Here is a 23,308-nt window from a genome sequence, read left to right as displayed (position 1 = left end):
AACAGAAATCTAATCTCATTCTCACCTGGCATTTAGTAAATCAGCTGTTTCATCTGCATTGCCAATTTTATAAGCTGATTTTAAAGATGCTCTGCTTTTAGTATCAAAATCTCTTTCTGTAAAAATGATGAAAGCTCACTTTCTCCGTGAAGGTTTTTACTTTACAAATATTTAGTTTTTCTTGTTGAGGGCTTTCTTTTCTTAAAATTATATCCACGTTTACTTCAAATTGTCATTGTCACTTTTTCTTTATTTTAATAACTAGTAAACTTTTAAGTGTGTTCTAGTAGTCCATAATTTTCAATCTTAAAACCTACCTTCTTTAGTCCTTGATATCAAGCAATACTCTGTGATCTTTATTTTTAAATGTCTAGCCCCCTGCTAATAGCTAGACTCTCATTATTTGGAGCACAGCCCCATGATTGTGTCGTCATTACGGCCACCTGTTGTATGCAGTAGTGATGCTGCCGACCTGGTAGGGCATCCGCTTTGTCTTTCCAGCTGCAGGAATGAGTTTGTACTGATTCGCCTACATTTTTCACCTATCCTGCTTATGACCAAAGACATGCTAACTATCCTAACTGTGTAAGTTGCTATGACTAACAAAGATTGATTGATTGATTGATTTTTTTATTTTTAAAAAGATTTTATTTATTTATTTGACAGAGAGAGACATAGCGAAAGAGGGAACACAGGCAGGGGGAGCGGGAGAGGGAGAAGCAGGCTTCCCGCGGAGCAGGGAGCCCGATGTGGGACTCGATCCCAGGACCCTGGGACCATGACCTGAGCCGAAGGCAGGCGCTTAACGACTGAGCCACCCAGGCGCCCTGACTAACAAAGATTTAAAATAAAATTTGTATCTGTGGAGTTGTTTAGAAATTGACCCTCACGCTAGTTATTCCTGATTATGTGTCTCTCCACATTAGACCATGAGCCCTTTTGAGGAGAAAAGCCACATCTTGGTCATCTTTGTATCTCCACAGTGCTGCATTATGCCACCATCACCCTCTTCATTATCATCATCATCATAGCTAGCATTTTTAGTCTCAGGTACTGTGCTAAGGACTTTACATAGATTTTTTTCATTTAATTCCTCTAACAACCATATGAGGTAAGCAATATGATTACCCTTATAGAAATGGAAACTAAGGCTCAGAGAGGTTAATTAGTCTAAGATCAAGGAGCTCAGTCAATTTTTTTTTTTTTTTTTTGCCAAACTGGAAGAAAAGCCATTTAGGATGCAGATTCAATGTTCATCTTATTTGCATCACATTCAGGATGATGGTTCTAACCAGCCACAGAAACTACAGACAGTACAATTATATGTTATGCTTAACCTTACCAGAATTTCTAGTCTTATCCACAGAAGTTCCCCAGAATTAATACAAGTAAACACATTCATAAAGGTGGTACTTAATTTACTGGAGGTCTTTATTCTCAAGTTAATTTATGAGTCATTTCCATTTATTTATGAATATTTCCATAAAATACTTAAATTGTGGATTGGGTTCCCAGACCACCCTAGAAAAAAAAACATATGCCCAAATGACCTTAAAAAAAAAAAAAAAAAAAAGGTAGACCTTGATTCTCCCAATGAGAAGACACGCGCAATCTTGACTTACTTAAATATATAAAAGGTTAGGGGTGCCTGGGTGGTTCAGTCGTTAAGCGTCTGCCTTCGGCTCAGGTCATGATCCCAGGATCCTGGGATGGAGCCCCACTTTGGGCTCCCTGCTCAGCGGGAAGCCTGCTTCTCCCTCTCCCTCTGCCCCTGCTTGTGTTCCCTCTCTCACTGTGTCTCTCTCTGTCAAATAAATTAATAAAAATAAAATCTTTAAAATATATATATATATAAAAGGTTAGAAATATCTTTTATAATATTTAATTTAGCTATATAAACATACATATTTAAAATCACATCTTAAAATACATTAATCTAGAAATAATTGCTTCTGTCCACTCCTACTTTTCAAGAAATAATTTTATTCAACTCTTCATGTTTGTCTTTAGCGTTAATGTCTCTGTCACTTCTGGAGCCCCTCTTAAGTCATTTCTATGAAATGACTGTGAGAAGGCCCTCGGACAAGGATGGGGGGTAGAGAGGAGTTCACCAGGTGCAGTCCAAACAAAAGGGACTTCAAGAGAGGGGAGAACTGGCGGGGGGAAGCTATCCATCTGTAAGCATGGCTCACAGTTCAAGTTTTCCCCTTATTACAGGATGCCTAATTGATTCACTAAGTAGACAATAGTCTGTTTGGTTCAATGATGCCTATAAAAGTGACTCACTGTATTTTATCTTATTTTACAGAATATGTTAAATGTACCTTTAAAAAGTAAATAGTTTTAAAGTTATGTTCTAAGCATTTTAACTAGTCAAGTGCCTATTTGTAGGTAGTCAGGATGGTCATGTATTACCTGAAATGTGGGTCATGTTAATACCTTTACATGCTCTTAGCACTGAAAAGTTAATAGGTGCAAATCCATCCCATATGTAACTTAAAGAAAATACTAAACTGTAAGTAAATATAAAGATTTTTTTTTCAGTTACAGTTTTTCCCATGATGACTCCTTCCATACTTTTAAATTTATTTTTATTTTTTGCTATTTTAAGTTTGTGCCGAGTTTACCTTTGGAAATCTGGCACTGACCTTTGGCAGAAAAAAAGGCTACTCAGATGCTGTTAAGGAGTTGGTACAAGAAGACTGCTGTTAATTTCCAACCTTCAGAAATAGCTCCTTTTTATATATAAGCTTATGTAGGAAGAACTTTGGTGAAGTTGTCTATACCTCTTCCTGTAAGAAGTACATGCTAGAAGTCTATCAGAAGTTATCTGTAGAGAGATGTTGCCCTGAATCTGTTTTACCAAATGGGTAAATAAAAGGTATGTTTGAGAGAGTGTGTTAGTTTTTATTTTACTGCAACAGAAGGAGACGGGCTTTTCCCCAAAGTTTATATTCTTAACACTATAACAAATATATCATGTTAAGCAAATAGTTTTAAGACAATTGCTGCTGAAAACATCAATAAAGATTATGAAATTCTTCATTTATGTTGATTGCTGTTTGAGGATATTCTTGGGGTAGAAACATTTATCAGCTATTTGCTTATATAGTAAAATTTCTTTTCATAATAAAGCTCTATTTCCTAAGTTTAAAATATTTTCTAAAACTGATGCACTGGAGTCCTGTAGGAATATTGGCTTTAGGAGTTCATGTGTCCATGACCCTACATAACTACAGTAAATTCATCTTTTTTGTCCATTATATAGATCTACCAGATTTCACTTCCTTTGTTATTAGAATGTGTTTCTCGAGTACCAGCTAGTTGGACACCTTCGTGTGTCTCTCTATTGTATTATATTATGTCTTTCAGAGGTCATCATGTTGGTGTTATCATACCATCTGGACAATTTGTAATGGCAACTTTTTTGTTTTTATGTTTGGTTTGGCTTTGTTATGTTGTGCCCTTTAAGGGCCATATATGATCACTAGTCAGCCATCTCCGCTATGGGGCTATGGCAAGATTTTAGCATTCTTTAATATTTTCATGGTAGAAAGTCTTGAATTTGTTTATATGTACAACAGCAGCCTACATCTTTGTGTTTTCATTCTTTCCCACTGAATTCATCTCCTGTTTGGCTAAAATTGTATTGTTCCTTATTTTGTATTTATATAAGAATTCACTGTCTAAAAATATATCTTTCTAAATAGGTAATAAGGATTAATTAGGAAAGGTAAATTAGTAGAAAATTTTTGAATATATGATTCATAATTTTAGGTTTTTCACATCACTTTTCTTTTATTCATTTAAAAATTTACATTGAAAAAACTGCTTCTGAAAAAATAAATGAAAACTACATACATATTCCTGGATGAATGAATGAATTCTTGAATGAAATTAATCTTAACTAAATTTAAATAATTTTTTGGAGGAGATGAAATATAAAAATGGTTGCTGTAGTCAACCTGTGTTTATTAAGTATTTATACTGTATGTAGTGCTGTGTGTTACACGCTTTCTGTTAAGTGGTCTTTGTGAACTATGTCAGAGGGAAAATGATTTGAAGTCATATTTCTAGTTACTTTTCCTGCCATTATCATTATTCTTGATCATTTGATAATTTTTACAAATCATATATATCCCAGCTCTGTAGTAATTGGTTAAAAGAAAAAACTGATGTTAAAAGATTGTGATGTCAGAAAAGATGTTACATTCCTAGAGGCAAAATAAAAAATAGAAGTCTTTGAGGGAAAAAAAGTAGGACACATATTGCCAGAGATTGAATTAATTAGTCAATACTTTAAAATGTTAGTGTGATGTTGTTATTTGTAGTATATTTACATGAGGCACTGTGTTTTAAAATGCAGTGTAACAACCCAGCCATGTTTTTAAATTTTAGTAATTGTATACTGACCTGTAGTATTTTGTCATTTTTTATTTCAAAATGGTCTTCACTTGTATATGTCCTGAATTTTTCAATTCATGAAACTGAAAAAAAAAATTGGGATTTTTTTTTTTAAAGTATCCGTATTCCACTCTAAGGTGTCAAAAAAATGTAGTTGTAATTACAAATTAAAGATAATTTTCAAAGACAAGTAGTTAACCAGGTGAGGTTAAACAAGATAAAATGATTTATGGCCATTTTATAAAATAATGACAGTCTTCATTTTAAGCTACAATGTAAAGTGCTTTATTCTGAGATTATGTATTGTGGCAGAAGCTAAAACTGCCTTTTTTCTAACAGTGCCAGAATACAACCTCTTTTTCTTTTTGCACTAACAAGACTGCTTTACCACCACAGCCCACTCTAAGTAATTAAATCAATCCTTTGTACTTACCGTATTCTCCTCTAGTGACGGTACTAGATCTGATTATATGCTTCATGCATATTCAAAGTACCGCACTGACAGCTCTTTAATGAGCTCTTACTTAATCAGTATGAACAATGTTCATCTTGTTCTTTTTTTCCTCATGCATTAGAGCTAGGAACAGTTGGGAAAAATGAAACATCCAGCATTCATTTGAAAAATATATTGTACTTTGAAAAGTGTCTAAGCTGAGGAAGTTGCATTCTGCCCTTTAAAAGTCTGATGGACAAATTGGATTACTAGTATTGGATTAAATAACAAATGGTTAGAGGAGAAATGAGAAAAGCTCACTGTGATCACAGGCTTTAATATTTTTTGTTACTTATAAAGCTAAAGGGGTCTTTAACCAGTTATTAAAGTCAGGATTAATTTGTAATGGTTCAACTTACTGGCTTTTAAAAGCTTTTTAAATTTAAAAAATTTTAAATCCCGAAAAACAATAGTGTAATGATGTATTAGAAGAAAATTTAATTTTTTTATTACTAGGCTAAGTATAGATTTCCATCTTGTATACTATCTCAGATAAGGAGTTAGTGATACAGAATTGATTTAACCTCAAATATGTTTTTTCAGTTAATTTATATAATCTATGTAGCAGAGTGTAATGTGTCTTTAAATATTTGTTATTGTTAGGCTTATTTCCTTTTGAAACATGAGACTCTTGTATTATTAGTCATTTCCTAACAGTTAGGGGAGGGGGATCTTTTATTCTTACCTAGAAATCTTAGGCATGAGTTAAACTGAAAATAACACAGTACCATATCAATATTGTTATTCTCAAGGAAGCAGTCTTCCATTGAAGAAAATGATGCTAATTTAGGAGTAGGCTAGTTGCTTCTACTACTGCTGAAAGCCTCAATTATAGGTTGAGTTAAACTCAAAACAAAGTTTTAAAATGTCTATATTTTTAGAAGCCACTTATGCTATGAACACAAGAACTAAGTGTTTAATTAGAAAATAAAATATCATAAAAACTGCACCTATTAATATTGCACACATGTGTCATTTCACTGATCAAAAAGGCCTTCACCAGGGTACAATTGGCCTTTTTCCAAATTGCAAGCTTTTTCTCAGCTTTTTCTTTCTACTCTTTCTTCTTTTGTTGCTACCCAGGGATTTGTGCGTATCGCAGCCTGTATCACATGACCAGTGTCAAGACATCACATGGTCCAAAGTGAATACAAAACCAGCTACCCTAAAAGAGAGATTAAAAATACTGTAAAACAATAAAGACTTTTGTTCATACCCCAAAAAGATCTATCCTACGTCTGCTTCATACCATAAAGTTTTAATAGCATTTAATGAAGGCACGTATCCTCACTATGCTCCCTAACGATGAACAACAGATATCTATTTTACAGGGATGCTCTGAAGTACATGTTTAATCTTTTGCACACAGATCATCATCTCTTTATATTCTATTTCCATTCTAAAAATTTCTTCAGATTTCTATTAATGTGGAAATAGTTAAATAAATTATGGCACATCCATACTTTATGCAAGTATTAAAGAGAATGAGGTAGATCTTTGAACAGCATAACAAAAGCAAATCACAGGGCAATATATAATATGATCTCACTTATGCTAAAGAAAAGAAACCTGTATGTGTCTATAGATAAGGTATATGCATGTGTTTGATACACATAGTAATCTCTGTGGTCTGGAAGGAGATATGCTAAACTGTAGAAGTACTTACTTCTGGAGAAAGGAGATGGAGAGAGGAATTGGAGAGAGAGGGGTTGGTGAAAGACTTGGCTTTTCACTTATTTTAGGTATCTATTGTCTAAATTTTTAAAATGGGCTGGTCATGTGTTTGAAAGTTAAAATATCTTCCTTAAAAAGAAAATGAAACTAGAATATTTTATTTTTTATTAGATATTTAAGTTAGCCCTATGCATCTGTACAGAAGTGGGACTGAAGTATTAAATAATGGCCTAGCAAAACAATAAACCAATCATGGGTGAAATTCAGGAAAAAGGAAAGTCAAAGAATTATAAATTTGACTAGGTACAATTTGAATGGAGAGGTGGGAAGAAGGTGGGGAATTAATATTTCTCTTGAGTGTGATTGTGGCCTACTTCTACATGAACAATAATAAATATATCCTATACATTATAACCCTTGATATACTGGCCTTTGGTGGGGAGTGGTATAGATGATGGAAAGTGAATTTTAAATGTGCAATCAGTAAATCTAATTTTTAGATCTTCTCTCTGTTGAAATGTTTTGTGATTTACTGAACATTATTATTTTCATTATAATGTGTCTTTTCACAGATAGCTATAGGCATTTTTTGTAGCCTGGTCATTTACAATGTATTTAAAATAATTTGCATGTGTTTGCCCTATTAGAGATGATGAGTTCCAGAATGGTATATGAACATATATCTTTAGTTTACTTTTGGGGAGAAAAGAAAAAAAGCAAGTTGTTACAAGTGGAAGCTTTCACAAAATCTCTGGACTTCTCTGATCTTCCTGCTAGTCTTACAATTCTCATAATGATTTAAAATTTTTTTTTTTTTTTTATCATGACCTTCTGTCTGTCAGCACCATGAGTTCCTCATTGAAACATAATAACAAATCAGCCTCTGGGGAGGATTTAAAAGTTGGAACACTTTTTTTTTTTTTTTTACTGTACTTAATGTTAGTCTGATCTGTAGATATGTTGAGGGGGACTGAAATACACATGCTGAATAATACCAGCTTTAGAAGATTGGCTTATGAATTTTTAGATGTTGATTGCTCTTTTCAGACCCTGGACTTTAATATTATGTTATTATAAACAGCTTAATTTGTACTATTGGGGTAGCTAAAATATGTTTCATGTTAAAAAAAAAATACTTGTGCTAAACTATTATTTGGCTTGTAAAATGTCATATAAAAATAATTTGCTGAATTACAGGAAGGAACACAGAAGAAGAAGAAGCTATGATGCAGGAATGGTTTATGTTGGTTAATAAGAAAAATGCCTTAATAAGGAGAATGAACCAGCTTTCTCTCCTGTAAGTACCCATGACTTCTTATTTTTCCTACAACACTGATGAGTCTTAGGCTTTTTGTCATTGCCTTCTTTGGGATTTCATATTTATTAGGTTTAATATTTTTCTTTCCTTGGAGATTACAGTATAGTTTTTTATAAAAATAAAAATTAAAAATAGCATATAATCATTTCTCATCTGAACAGTAAGTTTTTTAAAATAGTGATATATACTAAAAAATGTTTATTATATAGGAAGCCAAGGAATAAAAAAAAATTTTGTATTTAAGAAATAAAGCACTTATGCACAAAAAGGACATTTGGATTATATTAAGGGTTAGAGGACAAAAGAAATAAAATTGAAGTTTATTTAACATCACATTTTAAGTTAAAAATGAAAATAACTCTTAATAAGGACAAAAGTACATTTGTATTCTACAGATGATGTTACCCTAAATTTGGGTAATTCCTCCAATCATAGAAAGATCACTTTTGTGTACAGTAAAATGGAGACTAGACCAGATGTAAGCATTTTTGGTCTTTAGCATTTTGTTCACTATAGGACTTAATGCGTGTTTCTTTTTGTTCACCAGCAATATTCTTATATTATGCCACCTAGTGTGGGAAGGAGCAGGCTCACATGTTTTATTTTAGTGAAAACCTCTATTTTTGTCATTTCTGCTATGCCTGAACTTGATAAAAAGAGTTATGAAGAAGCACAAAACTTAGCTCTCCTGGATTTTTAATTTTGTCTCTGTATTAAATTTGCACTGGTAGTACTTACATGTTTCTTGTATTCTTTTTACATGGTACTCCAGACAAAAGAGTGCTTATTGTGAGCTATGAAAAATATTTTACAAAATAGTCTTATACCTGGCACTTAAGACAAGAAGCATTGAAGAATGAGACTACTTATCTGAAGGTTAAAATATACCTCTGTGCAATTCAAAATTGAAGGAGAAAAATAATAGCACTAGTAATATTCAACCTGAGGAAGGTTTTAGGTTTGTGTATCATTTGTTTGGAGTAGCTTAAAGTTAAAGAGAAAAGTCAGTTATGAGTCCTAAAATCAATGTAACCTACAGGTTCTTTTAAGTGTTTAATGATTTAGTAATTAGCATATTGATGAACTTTTGCAACTTGCCTAGGGAAAAAGAGCATGATTTAGAACGACGGTATGAGCTGCTGAATCGGGAATTGCGGGCAATGCTAGCCATCGAAGGTAAGAAATGGCTATGATGGAATGAGGTATGTGAAGTGTCAACTGTCAAAGAGATTTAAAGAGTGTAATACACTTCTGGTCTCACCAGGTGTGGCCTGACTAGGAACCAACAGGAATTACAGATAAATGACTTAGAGTTAGAAAGCAACAGTCACGTAAACCCTAAGAACCCTAATTCAGATAGATAATCATTATGTGTGCTATTAAACACAAAATTGTCTTAACTTTGTCAGTAAGCTGAAATGTCCATAAAATAGAAAATATAAGGAGTTAAATGATTAAATTACATTTTACTGTGTGTGAAATTTAAGGTTGTTTCCACGAGGGAGGTGGGGAAAGATTTATCATTTTGATTTTTCACATCAGACTCTAAATTTTACCTTAATATTTAATTGATGTCAACACTGAAATATGCCTGCAGTCTGCTATAGTTCTTAAGTCTCCAACTCCTATTAAGTGATTATTCGGGCAAAGATTGACATAAGAGATAAATAAAACACTTTCATACTTTTCATAAAGCTTTTATATGAATTATATAGTAATCCTAAGCATGGTTCATAATATCAGTAAACATCAGCTAGCTTAACTATGGCATTTACTATATGATTTTTTAAAAAAATTCTGATGTGTTTAAGAATGCACTTCTCCTTATGCCTTTTAGTTGAAAATGTCTTATAGTTCAAAGATGTCTGCTTAAAAAGTAATCCTTTGGGCTGTGTAAAATGGACCTTTTGTCTAATCAATGCAAATTGATTTTCCTATTCTATATTGACCTCTTAACCCATTGACTGTCCATAGTAATTTCCTTCTTTACCTGATAAGGTACCTGATCCATAATAAGCCAATTCTAATTAGTTTAGAAACTAGAAATTTAAGTTTGTAAGGGAAAGCCAAATGAAACCGTATATTTTAAAAATATTTTAATTAATATTGTGATTAAATAAAATATATGCTGTTTATCTAAATATAATCTTATATATTATAAAAGTTTTATTTTTAATTACTTTATATCTGTAATCTCATTTGATAAATATGACTGATAACATTTGTGTATCCTCATTTAGAAATCAGATTTACTTTATTTTAAAGGCTTCAGATAGCTAATTTCCTTCAAATGCTATCCAGATGGATCAAATTATACATTGATAATGACTAAAAATTTTGTCAAAATTATTTAAGAAGTTCTGTAGAACTTGCCATTGAAATAAAATGCACAGGTGTGCTAAATGGTATTTTTCTTCTTGATAGAATTTTTGTAGTCATGGTGTAGTCTTTAAAAGAGATTGGAAAGCTAAATAGTTGAAAAGTGGGTATAGAAGATACTATTTATATGGTTTATATATATGTATGTGTGATATAAAATGTATGTATATATAGTATATATAATGTATGACTCACTGTACCGTTTATTCTTTATAGATTCATTACACATTATATTCAATACAGAGTATTAAAAACACTCTCTCATGTATAATAAGTTAAATTATCCCTAAAATACAGCTTGATACAATACAGTTGACTTTTAAGGCAGATATTGTTTCTGTCCCCAAACCAGTTGTATTACCAAATACCATCTTAAAAGGAGGGCCATGACACATACAAAAGATCTCATTTTTATGGTAGTCCTGTGCCTATATACCAAACCTACGGTCACGAATCATTGAACATTTTGTCTGCCTGTTCTTCTTGTACATATCAGTACTAAGTTATTATTTTTTTTAAGGAGGGGAAAAAGTGTTTTTCTTTTTCAAACCCCTTTAATACAATTGGTAATTTTTTGAGGTTTTGTTTTATTTTTTAATTAAGATCATTGTCCCATATGTGATTGTGCCAGTTTCTGTTGCTGGTTGAGGGACAGAAGAGACTTGAGGAAAGGAGTAGCTTGTTGATGACAAAGGCACTTTCTTAGTAAGAGGCCTGTCCCACTAGCCTGGGCAGTGCATGGCCTGGGCTGTCCTAGACAGGTACTGACTGTTGTGATGATCAGTTCTGTGAACACAGTGTCCTCTGAGCCAGCCCTTAGAATGTACACACATGCAGTTCAGTAGGCTTTTGGAATATTAAAACCCACAGAATAACACATGAATAGGCAACATTATTTGGTGTTGTTTTGCTCTCCTTTATTGTAAGGTTCATTCCTCTTTTTGTCCCCATCTCTTCTACTAGGTAGCCATAAGATGGTTTTCACAATAAATAAACTAAAATCTTTTCAAATAAATCTGCTCCTGAAACCATTCACCAGGAGAAAGCACAGAATGTTAATAGCCACATAGCACATTGAAAGAAATATTAACAGCTTCGTTTGAGAGGGGAAAAAAAAATTCAATGTATCCATTCTTCTGAAAATCCATAATCACTTTGGCCTGTTTTTTGCCTTTTTTTTCCTCGAGGTGTTTTTCATAGCAGGAGTTTCACTCTACTGAGCTAAGTTGTAGGATCCCTTAAGCTAACAAACATCTTTTAGATACTTTTCCTATAGTTTTTTTGTTCCAGATTATTTAATGCCCCCTCAGGAAAGATAAATTCATTTCTGCACATATTGGGGTGGGCTTTTAGAAAGTGGTGTGTTCATTTTCTGCACAAGAAATGGATCTGCTCTAGGATTTTGTACATCTTGATTTATTCTTGGCTTAGAGTTTGAAGTGGGTGCTCTTCTAAAGGGATTTATGCATAGGTTCACTATTTTTGTAGTTATGGTTTATATGATAAGCTTTTTATATTTAAAATCAATATGTAATCCTGTGGAGGAGCTTATCCCCTAAAACCCCATTTGTAAATCTATTTTAGCTTTGTTACACAGCACAGCCACAGTCTTCCATAGATTGATTAGGTACAGCAGTAGAATCCTATCAAATGGCCTGCTCTGATGATGATGCAAACTCTTTCAGGATTGCTAGTTGACTGGAACTAAAGATAAGACTTGACTGCAATCCCCCAATGTGCTCTTTACAAAACTAGTGTTAATTTTCATCAAAGTGCCAGGCTTATTTATAGTGGCAAGGTTGAAGGTTTACTACAAGAACTTTAGGTCCTTTCTATCAAAGTATTTATAGGTATTTCTTTTGCCTTTTTTCCAAGGTAATTACCAACTTCAGCAAATAAACTGAATCGGGGAATGAATAATTGGCCCTATATATAAAAAAAGAGATTTTTAAATTAACAAAACAGCTCAGTGCAGATGGACATAAACAGAATCTCTTTATTTCAACACTTTGGGTCAAATGCAGCATCAAAACTTAATCCTATTTGTTGCAAGAGGATATGGCTTTTGTAGCAAAAGTACACTGGAATCTTTAAATTAATCAGAAGCCACATTGTAGTCTGTTCAAGTCAAAGTCAGTGTATCTAGCTAGCTGTGACTGGTGTTATAGGTGAATAATCCTTTCTTAAAATGCATAACAGGTAACACATAAACTTACAGGCAGGTTTTTAAAACATGACATTACATCTAGGTGAAGCTACTAAAAGGGGATTTAAAAATTTTTTTTAATTTAGGCATGAACACACAAATATGGATCTTGATCAATTTTAAAGGTATTATTAATTTTTTAAAAAAATCATCAAAATAGTTTAATTTCCCAAATCAGCATTCAATTGTGTGTGTGTGTGTATAAATTTACTCCCGTGAGAAAGCAAATGCAAAGTAAAAGTAGTTCTGCTAGTGTAAGATATACTCACTGTACATAGCTGTTTCCTCTACAATTGACTAATGTTTTGTAGATAAATATTAACATAGCAATGACAAATTTAATATGAAAAATCCTTAAATTAATGCTGTAACATTTTAAATTCTACTGTCAGTTAAATTTGACTGTGAAATGATGAAAATAACCTAAATATTCATAACCTTAAAAATGTTTTTGTTACAGTTACAGAAAATGTCAGTATTGAGCTAGGAAAAAGTTACGATTTTTTAAATTATTCAATACTTCAGGGGTTAAAAAATAAAAGTTTTCTCTCATCCATATTGTTAAAGCCTTATTTATCTTGATATTTCTAATTATTAATTAAAGCCTTAAAAGTGACTGGTCAAGTACAGAGAAGGAACAATTTAATTAAGAAAATTATATGTCCTATTTGTTAAAATTTATTTTTTTCTTGGTTTTAGAAAATTTTGTAATTTTCCATTTAATTGTATTTTTTAAGTGTATGGTGGAGGAAATTTATTTCCCAGTTGTGAAGCTCTTATCAAAATGTTTTGGAAGTAAATAATTATAAAGCTTATAATCTGAATGATTTCTTGAGGTTAAAAGTGGAAAAATTAATATTCATCAAAATCGGTAGTCTTACTAATTATAAAATTTAGTTACAAATCTTTTACAAATTTAGCAGGTTTTTCTCTGAGTTAATATTTCTAGAACTACAGTTACCTGAAATTAGACTAGATGACCTTAAAGATCCTTCCAACTGGAGTGTCTATTAATTTTGCTGCTGTGTAGAATAAAACTGATTAAGAACAAGAACCAAATTAGAAAATTGTCTAGCTTTCCTGACCACAGTTGCATTTAAATCCAAAGAACAAAATTGTGATAGATGTGGCTTTTCTTCAATTTTGCTGTTTTATTATTTTTTTTAATTCTTATATTCAGAAAAAAACTTTACATAGTAATAGTTTCTTTACTCCTTCTCATGCTATAGAATATTTCACTTCTTTTTTTATAGGAATGTAATGTGACCAGTTATTTAATGTACTAATTTTGTGAGTTTTGTATCAAATGTGGCTAATTAACACATGGCATGTTTCATATATATGTATGTATGTATTTGAGCTTATAAAGAAAGGAATAGTGATAAAATTGAATAAACCATTCTAGCTTTTTGCTGCTATTTTAACCTTTATTGCATGATGATGCATCTAATTTTTAATTTGTAAATACAAGATAGAATTCCCTCTAGCACCATTTGCTTTCATAAAGCTGCTGAGCAGTTTGCTGTCTTGAATAAATTTTGCTTTGGAGGGGGTCGGGGGGATTTGAACCAGCACATTCTTGTGTGGTTTGTGAAGATTCACATGGTAACCAGCGGTGTGCATTGTTAGGTTTATCTGAATAAGCACCAGCCATGTGAGTTTTAACATGATTGCCCAGGGCAATGGAGAGAGAAGAGAGAAACCCGAAAGGATTGCACTCCTCTCTGTTTTTTGGAAAGTGCATTTGCTGGGGGAGGGGGCTGCATGAGTCAGTGGCCCTGGATTTTTTTTTTTTTTTTTTTTTTTTTAAAGCTGGTGTCCTGTTTCCCTCTAGGTCCTCATTTGTTCTGCTATCTGCCTCATCATCTACTTCTTCTTTTCATTGTTTACCTTCCTAATGAGGGAGGCGGGGTAGACTGGGGGTTGATTGACAGCTACAAGCCCTTACAGTCTGGCCAGAGAGCAGTTGGCTTTGGTTTTAAAAGTGCTTTAAATGTTCGATTTGGTCCTGTTTTTATTAAACGAAACTGCTGCTCATCTTAAGGAAATTATCAGACCAGCGAAGATTAGCAAATATATTATTGGGTCCTAAAACCTTCAAAAAACCTGCCCCTACGCATGGAAAGAGCATTGCCCATCGGATTTTCCAACCTTTAACGTGGGGTTTCAAAAAGAAGTATGTAATTTTTCCTTTGCAGAAGTGCTTTGATTTTAAACCACCCAGCAAACCTCTCCAAAAGAAAACTGGCTGTGATGCGATCGAGAGCTGCAGTGTAATATTGCAGAGCAAATTTATTTTTTACTTCAAAGAAAAATGCTAATTAGCCGATTCACTACTTTTAAAGTTATTGTGAAGCATATGGCGCCCAGTGTGAGATACATCCAACTGCTAAAATAGAGCGAAGAGGAAATTAGCGAAGAATGGGCTGTATGGGGTGAGCATGGGGGTGGGGGAGGAGGATAGGTTCTCAAGCAGATTCTCTAGCCTTTTCAGACTGATTTTTTATCGCCTATCTCTGCTTCCCGCCCCCTCATTTGCCCACTTCCCCCACCACCAACCCTCCGGCCGATCTTTTCTGGGCCTCCAACTCCCCCTCCCCCCCACTTTGGTGAAATCAGGTGCGCACCTCCGGCTGGCCACCCGCTCACACCTGGTCTCTTTTGCAGGTTCCAGCTCAGCGGTAGCCATCTCCATCTGCGGGAAAGATTTAGGAAGTTGGGTTTTAGGGTGAAATCCTCGTCACGACGGCCAAACTCCCCATAAAACACTATCTAGTGGCTCTCTAACATGGTCTGCGGAGAGATACAAGGAAATTGGAAAAGGCGGGAAGGGGGGGGGAGGGTGTGCCGAGGCTCTGCGGGTGGGTAACGAGCCTCCCGTCCTCTGCAGACTGGCAGAAGACCGAGGCCCAGAAGCGACGCGAGCAACTCCTGCTGGATGAGCTGGTGGCCCTGGTGAACAAGCGCGACGCGCTCGTCAGGGACCTGGACGCTCAGGAGAAGCAGTGAGTGGGCGGTGGGGTCGGGGGTCGAGTCTCCGCCGCCAGCTGAGGGGCCATGAAGTTTTCGGAAAGTTCAGTCCGGAGGTCTCGGGTGGGCCGGGGCAGGCCCCGCTGGCCCCAGGAGTCTCATTCCCTTTGGGGCTCGGATTGCGAAGTGAGAGGAGAGTGCGGCTTTGCCCTCCCGGAGAAAAATAAATTTGTTTCCTGTTTGACTTCCAGGGCTGAAGAAGAAGATGAGCATTTGGAGCGAACTCTGGAACAAAACAAAGGCAAGATGGCCAAGAAAGAAGAGAAATGTGTTCTTCAATAGCAGCCGGACCAGAATCTCCCAACATTTTAGTCTTGGGTTCCCAGACCAGAAAATGTCAGACTCGTTGTTGATGTAAAACTTTTAACATTTTGGGGGGCTGGATTGTACTTCTTTACCACCACCACCACCCCTTTTCCTCCTTCCTTTCCAGATAATAGAACTCCGAAAGAGCTTTGTTTAAGGATATTTTTGTGTGTGTGTGAGTTAATCATTTCCTTGAAATCATGTGAAATAAATTTGCACAGACACCTTGTGAGTGATTGGTATTGAGTGTTCAAGAGAGTGCTCAAAGAAGAAAGAAAAGCAAACCCTTCCCTCATTATTTTCCCTCAGTTTTTGATGGGAGAAAAATTTGGAACACTTTTGTTGTTATTGTTGTTGTTGTTGTTGTTAATAGCATAATGGTGGGAGGGGGGTAAGTGGGGGATAAGAAAAATGTCATGAATGATTATTCCAGTCCTGCCATATGTAACACTTGACTCTGTTACCTAAATTTTATAGTTAGAGCATATTCAATCTACTTATTAAACTGTGTTCTATTTACCAGTGGGATTTTCTGCAGTTGTTTTGCATTTCACTGTAAGGATAATAGAGTTCCTGTCCTCTGTTTTCCTTAGAGTATGGCCCTTTAATGTAGCCTGAGACAGTCCTGTGATTTGAAGGTGAGCTGTGAGGATGGGACTAATTGACATGCATCAGTTTACAAAGACGGTCTTATCATCTGAGAATGCGCCATCTTTTTCTCTGGATAATTATTTATTACATCTAGCTTGGTTCCTACATTTTGTTGGGTCTAAACATTGGCTCAAGAATGCTGTTAATATTTATTATGTATCGATAAAAGTCTGTCTTGCCACTATGAGTAAATCCCCCAATTAATATTTTCTTCTCTAGCATAGCACTGTCATTTTTTTGTGAAAATGGTTATCTGTTTATTTATTACAATACCGAGTCATATATAAATTTTCAATAAAAGCAGAAACTTTCTTACCTTAACCACTGCTGCTATTTCCTTACAATGAAAACTTGACACTGGTTTGAGAAGTTCCTGTATCCATAAGACTTTTCACGTGGAAAAAATGGTCCTCTTGAATGCAGAGCAGCATACTAGGCTGTATTTGGAGCTGAGTAAGTTTATACCATCCCAAAGGGGCCCTGCTGACACACGAATGCGAACTGAAAAGCAGTTAGTCATATTTTCATAAGCAGTGTAAACTATCGTCTTTTGTAAAGGGTCATCTCTGTTGTTAAAGATTTGAGGAAATTTGTGATTCCACAGCACTGAAAAAATGCTAATATCTTGATGAATTTTCCACGTTATTTTCGATTGTTAATGTTGCACTCATGAGGAAAAATTATGATTTCTGATAACCCGCAAGTCTGTAGGTGCTGAAGTGAAAGGAAGAAGGTTATTGTTGGCGGGGAGGGTAAATGTGTGCAGGTGTGTGTGTATGAGATGAAGGAAAGAGAACTTTTAATAAGAAGTCCTAGCCTATAGAAAAAAACTGGCGATTTTATAGTAGTTGCCATCACTCCTCTCCAGAGGTGTCCAAAACAAAGAAAGCTCGTTCAACAAGTCTAGAGACAGAATAGTCCACTAGCGTTTATACTTTAGCCTAGACCACACATAAACATATACACACATACATGTACATATACACACCAATCTACACACACACACACACATAAATTCCCGTCCAAAAGTACGCAGCCGCCTTCAACTGCCAGTCTTTCAAAATGATAAAACTTGCTACGGTAGATTTCTTCATGAAAAGGATTTTAAGAAGTTACTGAAAAGTTATCAGAACTAAATGAAATTGAGTATTTGTCCTCTTTATTCAAGCAGGGGAGCGGAGCTGGCTGCCGCTCTCTGGGGGAAGCTCTCAGAACCCGACTCTAACCCCAGGGAAGCAGGCGGACGAAATCACCAGCCCCAAGCTGCCTGGGGCTTGGGCGGCCAGCATCACCATCCCATTTACGCTGGATTCGGGGAACCCTCCCTCCCGAGGAGCCTCGCGGAGAGGCGGCTCCCCATGCCGCTCCCGACCTGTCAAGTGACAAACCTTCCCTGGCCCCACACTTGCTGTCCCCCCTGCCCCAGTCCCGAGCCTCGCGGGGTTTCCATTTGGGCTGCTCTGTGGCACCCGCACGCCCCGCAGCGGCGGCGGAGCGCGGACCCCCGGGACTAGTGGGGTCAGGCCCGCGGCGAAGGCGCCGCGTCCCCATTTCGTCGCGTTGTGCCCAGAGGCAGCCGGCCGGGCGCAGGCGCAAGCCAGAATGCCGAGAGGCCCGGAACCAGAAAGCCCGCGCTGCGGGGAAAAGAAACTGTGGGCTCAGGGGTCGCTGAGGAGGAGGAGCGTTGGCAGCCGGCTGGTTTGGGCACGGCCCGCGGGCCGGTGCAGAACTTCCGCCCCTGGCCGGGATCCCACGACCCTGACGCCAAACCCCTCCCCCTGTCCCAAGTGTCCCCCAGAGTCCAGCCCGGCCTCGAGGTCACCTGGGTGCTGGATCCGGGTCCCAGGGCCCAGCTCCCACGCCCCCTCCCCGGTCCGGGGGCCTGGAGCTGGGTGGACGTGCTCTCCCTCGGTGATGCCCTCTCTTCTTCCTCCCCGCCCTTCGGCCGTTGCTGGAACGGTCGCGGCTTCTGGCCCAGCGTCTCCCACCTGGACATTTGCCTAGCGACGGCCTCCTCAGTCCTCCACGCCGCGTACAAGAAACTTTCATCTCAGTCTCTCTTCCTCTCTACACTCCTCCCTCTCCCTCTCTTTCTTTTCTTAATCCTCGGGTTTTATGGGTTGAGCATTAAGAAAATTCGCCTGCAATTTGGGATTAGATAAATACTCTCAGAAGGGGAAAAAAAAAACCTGTGCTACTTGATACCTCCCAACTTCCCCGAGACCGTGGCAGCATCTGGAAGCGAGAGCGCCGGACTCCCGTGTGGCGGGCCCTGGGGACCGCCTGAGCACATTCCAGCGCGCACAGCCGCCCCACCTCGCGGCGCGGGACCTCGGCCGGGCGCTGCAGCTGCAGGCGAAACAGGGCCCGGAGCAAGCAAGAGTGCGAGAAGTGGCGGGGCTGGGACTAGGGCGTGCACCCCGGCTGCAGAGGGCTATACGCAGGCACAGAGCGCGGAGGCCTGGGCTGGGCTGCGCGGGCTGGGGACGCAGACGCGGCCGCAGCGCACCCCAGGGCGCCCGCACAGTCTTCCCCCCCAAAACTAGTGCCCTCCTGCCCGCGCCTTTTCCCAGAACTGGAGGCGGGGTGTATTTCATTTCTTTCTTTAAACCTCTGCACCGTCGCAGGGGCTCCGAACCGCGGGCCTCGCAGGCTACTCCCCGCGGGGGCCTGCGAGAGCCTAAGTTGTGTCCCCGCCCGGGTCAGCGCTGCGCTCTGCGCAGTTTCTTTTCCTGTTAAAGCTTTTTCTTTCTCATGTTTTTCCTTTTCTCTCGTTCTTTTATTGTTTTCTCTCTCTCTCTCTCTCTTTCTTTCCCTTTTGTGAATGGGCTGCGGTGTCTTTGTTCTGGAGAGAAGCGCCCGTGTCGCTGACTTTTGTGAACCAGAGAAGGATCTTGTAAAACCTCCTTTTCTCCTTCATACTCCCCCACTCCCACCCCTCCTCCTTTGCCCCTTTGATTAGATGTTCCCTCATCGTCCAAAAAAAAAAAAAATGTAATTTCGTTGGTCTGGCGGCCACTTTCTTTGAACATTAGCTCGCTTTCAGCTCCAACTTCAATTAGAAGGAGTTGATTTTGAGAGATCAACAAAAGAACCGACCAAAGCCTTATTAAAGGTCCTAAGAAGATCTCCCGGGTCCTTTGAGAAGCAGTTAAGGAAACAGTGTGCCCTCCATCATATTCTGTTACCGTATTTTATTCGGACTCCAAAGGAAAGTGTCGCTTGGGGGAGGGGGAAGCACTTTGATGAGCGGCGGCCGCGGCCCCTTTTCACTCAGCGGGCTCCCCCTTCCTTCTCCTCCTCCTCCTCGCCCAGAGCCCAGTCCGCTCTCGGTGCCCGACCTCGCGGCCCCGGCTGCCTTGGCGCTCCCCACCGAGCTGCGCCTGGCGGGTCCTCGACTCGCCCTCACACTTACTCCTGTTCAAACTTTTCACTCCGCCTGTTGGGATGGAGGGGAGGAGGGATTAGGAAAAAGGGGTAGGAATTCCTCGAAAGGGAGTAAAGTGGTGCCTAATATTCAGAAAGAGGTGCCACTTACAAGAATCGCCTTGCTCAGGGTTGGGGCGAAACACTTTTTTTTTTTTTTTTTTTTGCGCTCTGAAAAGTCCACCAGGTACACGGGTTTGAGAAGTTTGTTCGGCTGGGAAATGGGCTTCGCCAGTACGAACAATCCGGGGAAATAGCCCCAAGAAGGCTCCTTCTGCGGTGTGTGAGAAAGAAATTGAGGGCAGGGGTCTGTGGCCACGTTTTCCGCCAGATTGTCCCTGGTAGAAGGAGACCGGGAAGGAGACAGAGACTGAGTGTGAAAAAGAAAGTTTCCTATTAAAATCTTTCGATTCAGAAGTAGAGTGTGTGTGTGTAAGGGATAGGAGACGCTGAGCTCCAGCATTTGAGAAGAAGCGTTTAAGATTTGCAAACACCCTTCGTGGGGACGGTGAACCCCAGGAGACGCCGAGGAGCAGGTAAGTGGCGGTGCCTCCCCAGCGGGTGCCGTTCCCGGGCGCGGTCGTCCCGAGGCGCCGAGGCGGGATCTGCGCACCCAGAGCTGCTCCTGCGCTCGACGAAGTAGCCTGTGCCAGCACGAGCCGCCCGCGGCGTCCGTCTGCAGGTGGTGGCGCGGTGAAAGAAGACGCTGGGGCCGCGGCGCCGAGAGAGGGGCCGGGGGCCCCCTCCACTCCAGCCCGCGGCTCCGAAGTCCTCGAGCCCACAGCCGGGCCGCTGAGCCGAGTGGCGCGCGGGAGAGCGAGGGAACCGGTTCTCCAGCACCTCGTCTCCTCTCTGCCACTCCCTCACGGGCGCCGAAAGGGCGAGGGGAGGGCGGGGACCCCGGGGCGGCCTCGGGACCGGCGTCCCCTCTGCGGACGGGGCTCTGGCGCAGCGTTCGCTGTCTTCGCCTCTCTCTGCGAGGCGTTTGTCAGCCAAGCCCTGGAGTTAGCGCGCGACCAGGGCGGGGCGGGCGGGCGGTGAGGGCGGGGTGCAGGGGGCGGAGGAGGGCGGGGGCGCGCGGAGGTAACCCCCGGCTCGTGCTGCCATTGCCCGGCTCCCTGTCACTCAGCCCGCGCGGGGCCGGGGATTGGCAGCATAGCCCCGTTACGCACTCACCTCGCGTTCACATACCCGGGGAGGGCAGTAGAAAGGTGATCAATCTTCATCAGGCTACATTTCCAATCACCTAAACAACCGGGCAAGACAAGCCACTCCGACAAGGTAAATCGCTTGATTTATTTAGTTTGCAAAGTGCCTCTGCAGGACTTCCCTAGCCCCCACCGCCTCCACGTTGTATCGGGAATGCAACTGCAACCGGGAGCCACCTCCCCACTCTGCCCCTTTCACCCCCACCCAACCCTTGCGGCCCCTCGGCGCGGTCCCGGGCGAGGTAGTGTCTCGGGAACGCGTATGGCTTTGCAAACAAAGTGTGCAATAAAGTGAAACCTGGAGGGACACGCACAAAGCCACTGGAAAGAAAGAGAAGGAAGGAGGGAAGTTGGGCAAAGAAAGAAATCCGGGGATCCTACACCAACCGTCCGGCCCGGCAAGTAATTCCTGTGCCGCTCTGTTTTGCAGGTTGGCTGTCCCGCGGGTCTGTGTGAGGGCGCGAGGTAGATGGTGAGCGGCCCCGGCAGCTGAGGGCAGGTAAGGAGAAAGCCGTGGGGCCGCCCTGGACTCCGGGAGCGCGCTGGTCGTTCTTAACTCCCCTTCCTCAAACGGGTCCCCGCTTCCCAGGTCCCCGGCAGGTGGGCGGGGCTGGGGGCGGCCTCGCTCCCCTCTTGGTGCGCGGAAGACCCCAGATATCTGCTTGGGCCCCGCGCCCCCTCCCCCGCCTCCTCCGAAGTCACCGAGCCAAGTGCTAAGTTTGAAGAAAGTCTTTGAAAACTCACGCTGCAGCCTGGCAGAGGCGCCACGGCTTGACGTCCAGTTCTCTTTCGGCCCCAGAGCCCCGGCTGTTTCCCTTTCGTCCCCTTCCCTGCAAACCGTGTTCCCCCAGACCAGACCCTGAGTCCTGGAGGATAGGAGCGGTAGACTTCTTTAGTTCTAACTGCTCTCCCTGAACTCCCTAGCCTGGGCCTGCTTTGAATTCCCGAGACGCGGGGTGAAGCGACAGGTCCCCTGGGGCCCCAGCCGCACTCCCCCGAGCTCCACTTCCTACCCCTGGGAATAGCGCCTCAGGTTGGAGGCAACCGGGGAAGCGAGGCTTCGACCTTCCAGTCCGGGTCAGCGCGAGCTACGGCTGCCGAGGCCTAGTTGTCTAGTCTCGATAGGGCCCTGGGGCTGTGGGTTCATCTAGAAGGATAGGCGGGGCGCACACGGAACTCTGCATTCAGGCCTCCCAAATCTGTGAGACCCTTTGGGGCACTGGGCGGGTCACCTTTCAGCTTCCGCCGGGACGACATTGTCCGCAGCCAGGACCCGGCAGAAAGAAGGACCCGCTCGCGTTCGCGAAGAAGGGCCTGCGGCAGTGGCGAGGCGCCCCTGACCTCCCGCCGCGTCTTAGAGCCGCCACCTCTACCGAGGCCCCTTCTGCGTCTTCTGGCCGCCTCTGCGGGCCCTGGGCCTGTAACTGCGGTTCAGGTGTGGTGGGATTCCCGGTGAGCAATCTTTCAGCGGCTGGGCAGTGAGAGTTAACTGGAAGGGTGGCTGTGGGCTCTGGGGCCCAGACCCAGTGGCGGAGACCTTGGAAGGAATCTACTCTCGTAAGTGGGCAATGCGTCCCAGAGAGGCCCAGGTGCTGCTAGCCCCCCCTGCAGTGCCTCACCTTAGCTCTCTGGAGTCTCTACCTTTTCCTCCTGCTTTCAAAAACAAAACGAAACAACCCCTTATGCCCTGGACAGCCTGCCTCACTGGCGCCGAGTAAACGTTTGCTTTTGCAGTATTATTGAGGCCGGCTCCTACCGGACCAGAATTTTGCCTAGACTTGGGACCTTGTACACTCTGCGTTGTTTCAGGCTCTCACCTTTCCAGCTTGGCCCTGCTTTTTAATCTCTCCTCACTCCTAGTGACGCCCTACGAGTGTCTTTTACCCATTCCAAGTCTGAAAAGAGGCGATGAGGATCCAGAAAAGCTTACTTTTCAAAGAAGCTCTGGTGTTTGGGCTAAGGCCTTGTAGAGCGGAGTTGACCACCCTGCGAAGTTCCATAAGCCTGCATCCCCTCCCCATCCCGAGGCTCCGTGCCTCCGCCGAGACCAGGTAGCCGAAATGGCTCCCAATCACTGTTTACGTGTGTCTCCTGTCTCCATAGGCTGGGCCCCAAGACGCAACAGAGCTTGAAGGACTGCGCAGTGGGAGCCCCGCACTGCGCCTGGCCCAGGCCCCCTGGATCCGTCCGGGCGCCTCCACCCGGCTGTTAGC

General features: G+C 41.1%; 1 protein-coding gene across 5 annotated transcripts in view; it reads left to right on the top strand.

Moving 5' to 3' along the window:
* Window positions 1-16,338, top strand: part of EHBP1 (EH domain binding protein 1) — a 436,421-nt gene extending 420,083 nt beyond the window's left edge. For 4 of the 5 annotated variants that reach the window (XM_035001456.1, XM_035001454.1, XM_035001457.1 and 1 more), the window contains 4 exons: window positions 7,769-7,868; window positions 8,992-9,065; window positions 15,365-15,479; window positions 15,696-15,876. In XM_035001456.1, coding sequence (XP_034857347.1) covers window positions 7,769-7,868; window positions 8,992-9,065; window positions 15,365-15,479; window positions 15,696-15,786 — 380 coding nt within the window. In that variant the 3' untranslated portion in view covers window positions 15,787-15,876. Of the gene's footprint in view, window positions 1-7,768; window positions 7,869-8,991; window positions 9,066-15,364; window positions 15,480-15,695 lie in introns of all 5 variants that reach the window. The other variant, XM_035001458.1, reaches the window with a different exon arrangement.
* The last annotated feature ends 6,970 nt before the right edge of the window (window positions 16,339-23,308 follow it).

The sequence above is a fragment of the Mirounga leonina genome, unplaced genomic scaffold (genome assembly GCF_011800145.1).
Source record: "Mirounga leonina isolate KUSES-001 unplaced genomic scaffold, KU_Mleo_1.0 Mir_125, whole genome shotgun sequence".
NCBI lineage: Eukaryota > Metazoa > Chordata > Mammalia > Carnivora > Phocidae > Mirounga > Mirounga leonina.
Note: the sequence above shows the minus strand (reverse complement) of the source record. Positions and strands in the feature narration are given on the sequence as shown.